The sequence below is a fragment of the Perna viridis genome, chromosome 6 (genome assembly GCF_037379345.1).
Source record: "Perna viridis isolate PV_CMFRI_1.1 ecotype Kerala chromosome 6, ASM3737934v1, whole genome shotgun sequence".
Lineage (NCBI taxonomy): Eukaryota > Metazoa > Mollusca > Bivalvia > Mytilida > Mytilidae > Perna > Perna viridis.
In genome coordinates this window covers 30,842,761-30,856,827 of record NC_142450.1, presented here as the reverse complement: position 1 = coordinate 30,856,827, position 14,067 = coordinate 30,842,761, and the positions used below count along the sequence as shown (strand labels likewise).

Here is a 14,067-nt window from a genome sequence, read left to right as displayed (position 1 = left end):
TGTGTACTATATCTGCTATCCATGTTACGCAGATAAAAGGGTATTTAATGACTTTTTAATTTTATGATTTTACACTGTTTTAGTTTCCGAGATACATAAAATGCATTCAGGCACTTCAAATAAATCATTTATATAATTAATTCCTTTTTTTTTGGGATTTCTTGGATGGAACACGTCTATAAACTTGGATTATTAGAAAATAAGAGATATTGTTATATGATCAAAATATAAAGTCTTGTAGATCCTTGAAATATACATTGTAATTAAACTTAATATAAATGATAATATTTATTGCATCATTACGGCAATAATGTATTCCCTCGTATTATGAAGATATAAGATGAAACAATTGTTACCATTGCCAACAGATATATAGAGTTGATACTGTATAGTAATGCTAATGTATTGATTAATATCAAGTCAATTATTGAATCTTAATAAGATCAGCTATTTGTTTTGCATGTTATATAGTGATATTTTGTCTTGAAGCGTATTTAACAGTGCTTAGGCATTTCAAATACACAAGTATTTTATCTAATCGCTGATTTCTCATGTTGCTACTAACGACCTCCGATATGTTATGTATAAAATATTTGTTTATTTTTATTTTCTTTATTTACATTTTTTTTGTTTTTCTTTTGTGTGTTTTGTTTTTGTTTTTTGTTCTTTGTTGTTTTTAACAAAGAGTAATCAAAGGAACCGAGATTAGAGCAGAAAAAAAAACAAACAAACACACACACAACAAAGAACGTGAAGTAACCAAAATAACACGTATAAAGAGATAAAAGCAAGTGAGCATTTCGGACTTCACCAAAAACCCCTAACTAAATCTAGCAAAATTATATCACAAACTGACGATTTTCTAGGCTGTTTTGCATTCGTACAAAATTCTCTGTCATATTTAACATTAAAGCACTAATATAGATAATCTTAGTTAGATGACAAACCTCAGAATCGAACAATTTAACCGTTTTTTGTTTGTTTTTTTTTTTTAATTTATAAAGCTCCTTTGTATAATACTTTAAAATGCTTATATACATATGTGCGAATATGTGTGTATCAATTTTAAAAACAAGCCAGACGAAAGTATTATATTGTTTTACATTTAAATATCATAATATATTTTTTTGTGTATCTATATCTTAGTCGACATGAATACTTTTTGAGTAAAGGGTTTCTCATTTACTCCATGATCAACTTTATTCGTTCTTTATAAACACTTAAACTGACTGTTCGTTTCCTTTATGTCTGATTACTTCCTTTCAGTGGTGAAAACAGCTATCTATATTACGAAACCACGGCAATGCTAACACACATCTTTAATGACAGATTATTGACAGCATTGACATTATCTAGAACGCCTTACAATACAATATGTTGCGCAACACAAAAAAAAATATGGTTGATTTCATTTTATTTGATTAAGCCATAAAATGAAGTATGATTAATTGTAAATTGCTGTGTAGGAAACTGCGATAAGGTCTTCACAAACTGCGCTTTTAACGCCAATATGGACGTGTTTCTTTTAGCTACATTACATAATCAACAAATTACTGAATCTATACAAACATTTAAGCACACGACGAACATCGATGAAATGACTATTTGCGTAATGTGATGATTTTCGTTTTCTTAGGGTATTACTTTACGAACATTGTTTTACCTTAGGATCAATAGACCATTAATACGTCGGTAATATATAAAAAGTCCAATCCCAAATTGATGACAAGGTATCGTGTAATGATTGTTTGAAATGAATTTTATTTCTTTTGGATTGTTCCTCATTTTTATTTTTATCATTATAAGTGTGTTTGTATTAGTTGACTTTTTTTTTTTTCTTTTTAGCGTGGGAAGGGGGGATAAAGGCAAATCGTATTAATGAATTTTAAATTTTTTTGTTTTGCTGCAAAAGAATCGAAATGCACCAGGGTGCACCAGCCGAGTTGCGTCCCTATTTGATAAAAAAAGTTGTTTTACAACTGCGACCTTGACTGTGAATGAACTTCCCCCACAGCAATAGTGTTTTTATATATCTGGTATATAACAATATTCCAGAGTTCCGTTTCAATCAGATGTAATTGTCTAAATTCTAAATCTTAATGCAAATTGCGTTCTGTTTTGTGGCATACTTAACCTGGACAAAACTTTTCCCAAATCAATCTGTACCTCACTTATCTGGCATATAATATTATCCTAACGTTTGGTTTGAATCAAAGTTTAACTTAAACAGTTTATTTAGATTTTTTGTCTCTGTGATGGGGATTGACAGTTTTCTCCTCAATACTTTTTTGTCCCTGACGAAGGCATAAGGCCGAAAATTAGGCTCATATTTTGCAATATTTTTATATTTTATTTATATTTTATTTGTATTTAGTTCCTTTTTACCTTTTGAAGGTGGCTATTGTTCACTGATTCATTATTCTTCTTTTTAGTTTTTTGGCCGCTGTGACCTTGCCCTTAAACGAAATTCCACGAAATCAATACTCACTTACCTTGTATGTAGCAATATCCCAAAATTTGATTTAAATCAAATATATGCTTTCCTAGTTATCGTCCGCCAACCAATGTTGACGCACACCCACATGCCTGCACGCCCGCCCGCCATCACCAAACAAATAGCCGGGTTCAACTTGTCTAAAATAAGTACCTTTTACATGAAAAATTTGCAAAGGAAGTTCGGGTACAAAAAATGCATCACAAAAATATTGCAATATATTTGCGACTTATTTTGTCAATTAGAACCAATTTATGATATAGCATTATTTTTCAAATAATTTGAAAACTTAAGATTATTTCAGGTAATCAATCGGAATTGTGTTTTTTCACGTAGGTGGACAAACCGTCTGAGATAAAACTTGTAATTGTCAATGAACGGATTTTGTACCAATTAATTAAAAGGAACGGTAATTGAACAAGAAAGCTTTACAAAGAAAAATTTGATGTCTTGATTGAAGCATCTCCTCAGTGGGAGTAGGTTGCTGCTAGTTACAAGTACCTTTGCTGAAAGATGATTAGACCCAATAAACAAGATTTCTTCCTTGTTCGATGATAAGCCTCCTGGAGAAATTCTCAAATTAGACAGTGGGTGACATCGGAAAGGCCTGGCAACTCTGTGTTTTTTTTCTTTCACTATCAAAATATCAACCGTCGCTCATTTCAATATTTTAGCATAAGTTGCTACCCTTGGTCCATTATAATGCAAGGTTAAATCTTTAGGAAAAAACCTTTAAAAAGTTCATTTGTCGATTTTTTTCATAAAGACCCTTCTGCTGTTCCCTGTTGGAAATTGATCTCCACGCCAACACCTTGGTCCCTTCTTTTTTTTCTGTCCCAAACCACGTGTTGGGGTCCCTTCCCGTTTTGAATATCTGATCATATTGACGAATTTCCTATTACTAAAGTCCTATGTCAGGAAGCACAAATGCTATCCTATCGATAAAAATATCACGTAGGTTATTAAAGAAATTTATGTTGTAAATGCTAGTGATTGCAGAGTAAGTTAGAAAGTGAATGAGGCATCAGCATCTCCTAGACGAAAAGGTGAATTTAAACACATGACGATGTTTAATCGGAAAAACCGTGATTGCGCATTACTTTCATTTAAGCGGATTATCAGGTACTTCTGATAATTATAATTAATTTGGTAAAAACATGGTAAGCATGTTAACATTTGGATGAAATTCGGTTTCATACGTTAGATCATAATTTACATTTTACTACATAAACATATCAAATAAGTATTTTCAACAGGACAGAAAATTGCCACGATATATCTCAGATACATCATCACACTTAAGTTTAAGATATTTGGTCGCCATGAACCAACTAGAAATCCTGTACATTCAAAATATTTGTATGGACAGAAAATAGCAAATTTCTGGCCTTCCTTAAACATTTTATGATTTCCTTAAGATCTGGTTAATTGATGTTAGACTTTATAAAAGATATATTTTACATACTTATATCATACTCATTGTCTCAGATAAAAACCAATCATATATAGTATTATTTTTGGCTCCAAGTTGTGGATGTTGTCTTTTACTGATTTGTTAGAGTGTTCATTTGGGAAAAGAAGTAAATAGTCTTCTTTTACACGCCGTCTGTTTTTTTTATAAATAATTCGAAAGGCACTATATCAATTAGTCGCATGAACAAATACTATAAATCATTATATCGATGTGACCATGAAAAAACTTTACTAAAATATATTATGTTCTAGGTATAATTAGAAACAAGGAATAGATAAGATTGGTTAGACAGAGCAATATCATGATTAATTACTCCCCCAGTGATATTTTTTCCGACGGGTAATAAATTTTAATTCAAAAATTAGATTTCTCAATATCAATTTAATATAGAAGCGAGTCATTTCTCCCTATAAAATTACATTACACCTTTTCCTTATTCGGTTATTTGTTTCAAAAATATTTTAGGTCAGAGTAAATTTAGTAAGATATGCAGATATGTCAAATTTGTCTTAATTTCCAGTTTTTCAAGTATCGCTGCGATAGGTTACTTTCATGGAGAGGTAATGTGCTTTATGTGGCTACTTGGATTACAAAGGCAAAGTAGACCATTATAATTTATTGAAAGTTCTTGGCAACTTTATCCAATGTATCTACTGCATTTGGGATTGAGCACTCCTAAACAATATTTAGAAATTGAAATTAATGTCATCAATAATTAAAATATGTTTTATACAAGTCATTAAACTATCCATTGAAATTTAATCTAATAGATAATATGAACATAGATTTTGTCAGAATATTTATTATGACTGTGAAAAAGACATGTTCATTACTATTAAAAGCTTTCCACTGCTTACATTGATAATATGGATACATTTGTACAATTTACTTCAAAACAGCTCGTGTTTGTTTCCATTGAATTCTTGAATTGATATTTACACTTTGAAATTATTTCTACACATATGAGTAATAAGTCGTATAATAATGTTAAATATAACTCTAACCTTAATACCAAATTTCTTAAGAATTGGCAATAGTAAAAATTTTGTTTATTGATTAATAACATAAATTTCCCATGTGCATATTGCTAATTGCGCGAGGTGCAATATAAACGAAATATGCACATGTCTACAGAGCTTGCTGAAACTACGCAGACTTTTTGTATCGCACTAGACCTGTAACAAATATGCTTTTATAACAGGGTTATGTTGCTACAAGATTGAAGTCATCACTACAGAAGTTTTATGGTCGTCATCATGAACTCGTGGATCGTTATGGTGTATCTATCTGCACCATGAAAACGGATTTATTCAATGGGTCATAGTTTTCCTTTTCTCGATTCTCTACCCCGGACTTGACTTTTTATGAGCAACACGGCGATTGTTTCTAGAAAAGCAGAGGACGCTTACCCAACCGGTGCACCTGGTCCATGCTCTAAGTTTTTAGTGGGGTCCGAGTTGCTCATTTACTTTCTATCTATTATTTTAGTTACGTTATGTTCCTTGTATGTCTGTTTTCCATGTCTGGTCTTTGTCCCTGGATTGTATTCTTTTGATTACCGCTATAAACTTGGTTCCCTTGATTACTTTTTAATAACCGCTATACTCTGCCCACAGAGCAACTGGGATGTGTGCGTCAGGTGGTGGAATGGGGTACTCCTGGCGTGTTACATGCTGGGGTTGTCTATAATACGGAAAACCTGACCGCAAACCATAGTGGTGCACCGTGTTGGGAAAGATGTCACGTTCCTCGCACGTTAAAGAACCCTGTGGTATTCGATAGGAGTAGGAACCTTTGCGCTCCGCCACAGGAGGCTAAAGTGCCCAAACTTACCCATCCTTCCCATTTTCTAGTGGCAATCAAGATTTTTCGACCCTATCAACCTTGTGTCCCATCCCTCTTTTTCATTTCTTCATCATTTCATGTTCATTTTATCATCCATTTCATGTTTATCGTCTGAATATATCTGAAATATTGCTGCGTGGATGTTAAACCCCACCAATTAATCAATCATTCATTACCTCTATAACCTTGGTTCCCTTGATTATTCTTTCAATAGACATTTTTTTTATTATTGCCAATTCTTATGAATTAATTTTAAAACATATTGTTACCTTTAAACATGAGAAAAGTAGCTCTGAATTTAACTGAATGGGGCGTGTCAATATTTTTTTATTCATTGGGATATAACAAAATTATTTAAACAATCAGATTACAGTATTTATCTCAAATTAATTTATTATCGATCGATTAATTATCAATTCTGGTTATAACTGTTACATGCACTGTTCTTTCTGAAGTTTAGAATTAAATATTGTTTTGCAATGAACTTCATAACCCTTTATACGCTCTTTTGTTATTTAAGTTTATAAGATTGCAGTGGGATGGTTCAAATACATCAAAATCCAAAAAATATGGCCTAAATGCGCGCATGAAACAAAGTATTTTGTATCTGAATTTCTAATTATAATCATACAATAGTTATTAATTTTGCATTTCCCAACTTTTCAAAATTATCATAAAACAAGTTGTTGGAAGACCTTTCTCAATAAACCAGCGTTCTTCTTTATGGTATTTGATGTACATAAATGCCTAAATCTACACTTTACAAAAATATTTTAATTTCTTCAAAGTTTCAAAGATAAGCTGTGATTGTTGAGTGTTTAGCATTTTAAACTGTAAATTAAATCTTTTCTATTTTAGCATGGCCACCAGAGGTATACAGCATATGGGAAGCTTACCCGTTTCGATTTGGAGCAGCATTTTGTATTCTTAAATCTTACATACAGGAAGGCACAGCTTATGTGTCTGTTTTGACGATAACTGCATTTACTGTTGAACGATATGCTGCCATTTGTCATCCAATGAGATTTCAGAGCATGTCTAGTCTTTCAAGGTCATTAAAAGTCATTCTTGTCGTCTGGTTTGCGGCGTTTTGTTTTGCGCTGCCCTACGCCTTGTATGGAAGAATATTCTATTATTTGACTGATCCAAATACAGGAGAACCAATCGAAGAATCGCTTGTGTGTAACATTCCTTTTGAAAATCAAGACAAGATGAGATACATGTTTCAAACATCTGCTTTTGCTTTTTTCTTGCTGCCAATGACAATAATTCTTGTAATGTACGTGTTAATTGGTGTGACGTTATATCGCTCAGACATGATTGGAGATCATAATAGAAGTTTCGCCAGATCCAGTAAAATGAGCACTTCAACAAAAACATCTATTGGACAACGTAACAGTAACCAATGTTATGACCCAACAAAGGCCAGAAAATCGGTGCTAAAAATGCTTGGTAGGTTTGAATGTTATGTTAAATATCAACAAATCAATCAAATATAGAAAGGGCGACTACTAACAAACATTTTATATGTGATTACATACTATCTAAACTTGTTTGAAAAAGATTATGATATTTACAACAGAGAATGTGTATATTTATAGAATCAACATGATAGGGATGAAGAAAACTAAGAATTATTTCTTTTCTACTAAAAAACAATCACTGTTAATGGTAAATAATAAAATGCATACCTCACTAGCATTTGAACGATTTGCATGCATACTTACAATTTGTAGCTGTATTTTGATAATTTAGGCACATGATTTATGGTACAATATCCACATTATGTTGTCATTACAGTTGCAGTGGTAATAGCCTTTTTCCTGTGTTGGGCGCCTTTCCAGTCACAGAGATTAATGACGTTGTATATACCGTTAGAAGATTGGACACCCCAGCTCCATATGATACAGACAACATTGTTTTACATATCAGGTAATGACCGGGAACGTGCTGAAGTACAATTTGTTTCCTAAGGATTTTCTAATTCAAATGGGTATCTAACATGCAAGGATGTCGTCTACCAAAGCGTACAAAATTTATGGACAGTTTTTATTGAATTTTCTTCCCACTATAACAAGATTCCGGTTTTTCAAATACTTAATTTATTTTATTTTATTTTTTTATTAATTTTTGTTTTTGTTTTTGTTTTTTTGACAAGATAGTTATATAAAACATGAATTTGGTGTTTGTTTAAACTGATGAACTTGTTGACATAAATTGATTTTGAGAGATAACAAATCTAAATAATCCCACTAATATGTTAGCACTTAACTTGTTTGATTTCGCAGTTCTATTAAGTTACGTATTTCAGACAAATAGTATCCGTAGAAACACCATTTTTGTACTCATATTCTTGTCTCCTTATATTACATTAAGTTCTTGTAAAATGAAATGGTACATTAAGACTGCTGTATAATGCATTCCATATTTTAAACGCTATTTGTTTATGTTTAATTTTTTTTTTTTTTGTTTTGTTTTGTTTTTTTTTATGTCATGTTTGTCAATTCTTTTAACTTTTTATTGTGTTCACATATTTAGCTTTTTATTTGACTTGACTTTCCGATTTTGAAAGATTTATACACTGTCAATTTTACACGATCTTTTTTAGGTGTACTATACTTTGTTAGTGCCACAGTTAATCCAATCCTGTACAACTTGATGTCAAAGAAATTCAGACAAGCCTCCAAAAAGACATTATGTAAATGCTTCTTTAAAAAAGACATTAATTCAAAGTCAAGTTTGTTTGGTAATGGTACGTACAGAGACCGACCGTCACAATATTCCTACAGCAGGATATCACGTAACGGCATGTTGACCAGCACAAGGTCGTCCACCCTTCAAGAGATGTCGGTGGCAGACATTTCAGTGTAATTGTATAGTATTTCATTCATGATGATAGTTACCAATGTTAATCAAGAGCTTTTTACAAGCAAATTACAAGTAAAACTCAAACGATGTACCATGTTTATTTTATACCTAATATTCAAATAAAATTTTAAAAAATAGTATTGGCATATTGTAGAACTACCGTCACTAGATATTTCTATTCATTTGTTCAATGCTAATCAAAACCAATGGGTCAGTATTTCTCTATTGACAAACGAAATTCGGCAGTATTAACAATACTGTCAACAAAAAAACCCGGAAAAAGCCGATATTGTAACATTATAACATTTGTAACATTTCATGCACAATATCATATTTTCTACGACTTGAAAATAATAATACTTGCATTAATTTTAATTTGCAGACATAGACATCATGTTTAAAGCTTGTACCTGCTTCAACTCATACGGAATGGAAAACTTGGCAAACTTATCATGGCTTGTTCAAATGATCAGTGAATGTAAAGGAACTGCATCTATTGCATGGTGTGAAATGTAATAGCCAGTGTGAATAATTTTATAACAAGCATAAAATGCTTTGTGTACTCGTTACAAAAGTACAAAAAAAGCATTAACTTCGTTTTAACTACTTTCTTGAAATCATGAATTGTTATTAGATAGTTTTGATATCCAGCGTGTCATCGCAGAAGCCGAAAGGGCAGAAAACCTATTTAATGGCTTAATTGATACTACTGATGATGTCAAAGTGAAGCTACTGACTTTAACATGACACTTAAACGACATAACCATACGGTTTTGGGATGAGTCACATGATTAAGATATGTAATTAAATATCAGCTTTTAAACTTTTAATCAGATTGATATACGGGATATTTCCTAGGATTGGATATCTGTGACGTGCAGATAAGCATTAAAGACCACATATTAGCTATCAACGGCCGTAGTGACAATCTCAATATCGCCATCATGTGCTGAATTAAATACCTATTTCGTTCTTATCTATGATTAATTTCACCAAGAAGAGATAAAACCATAAGAAAGAATATATTTTCTCTATTTTATGTGTAGTTAATTAGATTCAAATAAATCTTATGCTAAATATGTTTTTTTTCGTCACTTCGTGCACCATAAAAAAAGCAAATCACGTGTTCTTACAAAGCCGCATTACTGCTTATATGTAAACGTTTTGACGAAACATACATAGTACATTGTGCAAAGGAAGTTAGAAAAACATGTATTTTGTACTAATTATATATTGTCGTATAGTATCAATAAATTCTGAACTCTCAAAATTCTTCCCTATCATCGCGTTCAATTATATTCCCGCAAATTATCATATCCACTAGCCAGCTGCTTTCACCAAGGTAAATACAAGATACTAATTTTTTTTTACTTTCTGTTTTCGCTTTATTTTCTATCTTGCATTATATTCATCAAATCCAAAATATATAATAAAAATGGCCATCGTTCTCGACAGAAAAATATTACAAAAAATTCCACATAAAAAACAAAGCAGAGGACAATTTATTTTTGGAAGATATTGTTCATACCATATATTCCATTTTACGATTTATTGCTGTTTCAGTTTCATATTAATGACCATGTGTTGTGATGCTGTCGTTCGAGCTCGGAGGACGCATACCCTACCGGTGCACCTGGACCATGCTCCCAGTTTTTAGTGGAGTCTGAGTTGCTCATTTGCTTTTGTAACTTTGTATGTATTATTTTAGTTACTCTATGTTCTTTGTTGTGTGTTGCTGTCTTGCATGTCTGGTCTTTGTCCCTGGATTGCATTCTTTTGAATACCGCGCTATAACCTTTGTTCCCTTGTTCATTGTTTTTTTTTTTTTTTTTTTTTTTTTTTTTTTTTTTTGAAGCGGTAATCAATTTATTTATAACACCAACGTTCCTAAGGTTATTACACATGTCTCGTTACATTAAGAAGGAACTCACCTATCAGGAAGTCTCTCGAGTAAAACGACGGGATGTCTCAAGGTCGGACCATTTACAAATTCCATTTGTCCTAAATGTCATTCTTATGCTCTTGTATCGAAAAATAAGGATAATTTCCAGGAAGCTGTCTCGTTTCTTCGGATGTATTTTATATGATAACACAAAACAAACCAAAAACATCAAATATCCATTAAAAGATAGATCTCTTAATGACATCCCAATTATGGAATGATAAGCTAATGATTGGACGAAGATGAATTTGCGTCAGTTCTATGAAAACCAAATATCAATGTCAACAGTTAAATCGTGTCCGGCGTTTTAAGGTACCTTTGCAGCCCTGCATTCAGGGATTTACTTATTATAAATGGGTAGTAAAATGAACTATCACATTGGTGGTAATGAGCCAAGGTATTAAAATAAAATTATTCATTAAAATTACAGATACCGACATTCGCAGATGTATTATATGATTCAAAAAATTAAACTGGAAAATACGGAAAGATCTCTCTCTATGGCAATCGAACGATACTTGTATGTATGAACGAATAAATTAATATTATGTAATCACGGGGATTTTGTTTTTAATCTTACTGCACGTTTGCTTGTTTTTTTCCTTCAATTGATCAAAGGTTAATTGATAACAAAAACAGTGTAAGGACTCCGATATCAATAAACAAAATTTATACGTCTGTGCTAAACTAAGCAAATATTTTAACACTCAATTGGTATTTAGCACCATAGCAATTTTTTTGTGTCCCTGGTGGACCAAAGGTTCACGAAAGTATTAACGAATTATATATTTAGACTTGTCTGACCCCGACTTTTATCATATCTTATTCTTCAAAATTTGCAGTATTACAGAATTTCTGAATACATTAAACACCCTGGCTTCATTCCGGGTATTACACTTGGTAGAACCTCTTGGTGATTGATTTGTCTTCCTATTTCTGTACTTTTTGGTGTTTAGTATTTCTTTACACGATTAGTGTTTGGATTTAGATCTTCCTGTATAATTGATTTTAATGCTGCTAACGAAAGGTACTCCTTGAAACACGTGTTTCAAATCAAATCAAAAGTTTGCAACATATATGATTCGTATTTTTGTTTCCACAACTGAATGCAAAACTTTCTAACGTTGATTCTTTAAACATTTGTTCAAACAGTCTTATGATTGTAATTACCGTGAGTGTCTGTCCGTTCACACATCTTATAGAACAACATCTTACTTATTCATTGCATTGGAACTGCATAGAAAAGTGTCTGCTTTAATTAACATGATTATACTTAGGATAAAAAATGAGGAATGTTTTTGTTATCGTTTAGAATGTGGAATATCTACCGGATAAAAATAGTATACAAGTGTTACATATTAGTCTCCTATTTACCTTTCGATGCTTTAGAACAGTTTTGGTATGGCATAGTCATATGAATCCACGGTTTGAATTCTTTCAATGCTTCCAGTTTTTAGTTGAGTCCGAGTTGCTCATTTGCTTTTGTTACTTTGTATGTATGATTTTAGTTACTTTATTATCTTTGTTGTGTATATCTGTTTTCCATGTCTGGTCTTTGTCCCTGGATTACATTCTTTTGATTACGGCTTTAACTTTGGTTCCCTGATTATTCTTCCATGTCTGGATTTTGTCCCTGCATTACATTCGTTTGATTACAGCTATAAACTTGGTTCGCTTCATTACTCTTCCATCATTCATCTAACATCCCGTCTACTGATTTTTTTGAAAATCTGCTAATGAAACATGCCTTGGGGAAGAGTATAATTTGGTTCCATTTTTATATTGCATATTTACTTTATTTTGGCTTATACTTTTTTCAGTGACAACCTATTCAGTGCTGAAGTAATCCATTTCCGCATAGTTGTGGTCAGCTACAAAAGGTTGTATACGGAATTTATGGGAAAAGACCAAAATTAACTCTTGTTCCATATTAAGAAGAATAAATGTTTTATGTTTTTCATGCATTTCTACATCATTATAAGTCGTAAAGATTAAAAAAAAAGACAACATTTACGTACAGTATTTGCCAATATGAAATTACTGGAAAGTAACAGGGAAGTAAATTCAGAAAAAAAAAACGATTGAAGTTATATTGCACGTAGGATACGTAAACAAACTTCAGACAAACTCATTTCCTATATAAAGACACTTTGTATAACAAAACAACGTATTGAAATGTCAGTCAGTTTAATTGTACTTTATTACTTCTATGTAAAGTTATGATCTGATGTCGTTCTATGATTGCATCCGATATGGTTCCATTCATTGCCTTAAACACCAATTTACTTTATAAAAACCAAATAAATCTCCAAGCCCTATTGCAATTACTGTTTGATATATAGTTTAATGATGATACTTTAAATGCACTTTTGTTACAAGATGTGAAATGTGATACAGTGATCTCCGATATATCCAACTGCGAGTTTCCTGTCTCTCCTTTCTGGAGCAAACATTATTAGAAAATCTTTTGGTAGGCTTCCTTATCATTCAATTTATAGTGCATATAATTCTTATTTCCTTATTTCACTTATAGTCGTGATGTGGCTTTATAGCACGCGAATATAAGGACTTCAACACTTGCTGTTTTCATAAGTTTTCACCCAAACGTAGATTTTAAATTTTCTGCAAAACGTGCCACATGAATTATCAGGATTTAAAATTAGTGAACAAAATATTTAATACGAAAGAGGCTTGGGTTACAAAGATATATTTCGAACGTCAATATGCAGTTGAAAGTTAAAACTTCACTAACTTCCCCGACAGTACAACAAAATCAAACAAAATAGGAAGGTTACTCATCCACCATTTGCGTGTGTGTATGTGTGTGTGTGTGTGCTCCATGTTATTCGCTGTGTGCGTCTATTTTTCTTGACTTGTCATTATCACATGATTATATTCAAGGTTTTTTTTTGTTTTATGATTCAAATCGTGGTTCCTTTAATTTCCCTTTTAAATACACGGAGACAATGCCGACGTCAGAATCGTTGAAATATTTTCCATGGATAGTGTAAGGCAACAGCTAAATCATAGACAAATCTATCCATACGTAAAAAATGTTAAATTAGAGATTTGCAAGAAGCTTATAATGTAACTTTGCATTTAGCGATACTGACTGACTATGGAGGTGCTTTTTTTCTCGGAACATCTGAGTTTTTCCCTGGTCTTCATTGTTGTTTTATTATGTTTTTTTAATATCTTTGTACCTTTGTATGTACCGTCTGTCGTCGTATGTTATCTTTGTTTTCCGATCTTTGACATGCTTAATGATTTTCGTTTTTTTTTTTACTTTCAGTTATACCTTCTTTTTTAAACATAATTTATTAGTATTTTTGATATACAACCTTCAGCTATACTGACTTTTCCATCATAAAAGCATAATATTTATCACGATTATTATGAAAGAGTTATCAAGGTTACCAAGATTCTAGCGGAAATCAAAAGAAT

General features: G+C 31.9%; 1 protein-coding gene across 1 annotated transcript in view; it reads left to right on the top strand.

Moving 5' to 3' along the window:
* The window catches only part of LOC148614530 (pyrokinin-1 receptor-like), a 33,889-nt gene extending 24,148 nt beyond the window's left edge, over positions 1-9,741 (top strand). Inside the window, exons 2-5 of the mRNA XM_088588678.1 lie at positions 6,672-7,265; positions 7,614-7,745; positions 8,422-8,680; positions 9,064-9,741. Coding sequence (XP_088444804.1) covers positions 6,672-7,265; positions 7,614-7,745; positions 8,422-8,680; positions 9,064-9,082 — 1,004 coding nt within the window. The 3' untranslated portion in view covers positions 9,083-9,741. The remainder of the gene's footprint in view (positions 1-6,671; positions 7,266-7,613; positions 7,746-8,421; positions 8,681-9,063) is intronic.
* Positions 9,742-14,067: the final 4,326 nt, after the last annotated feature.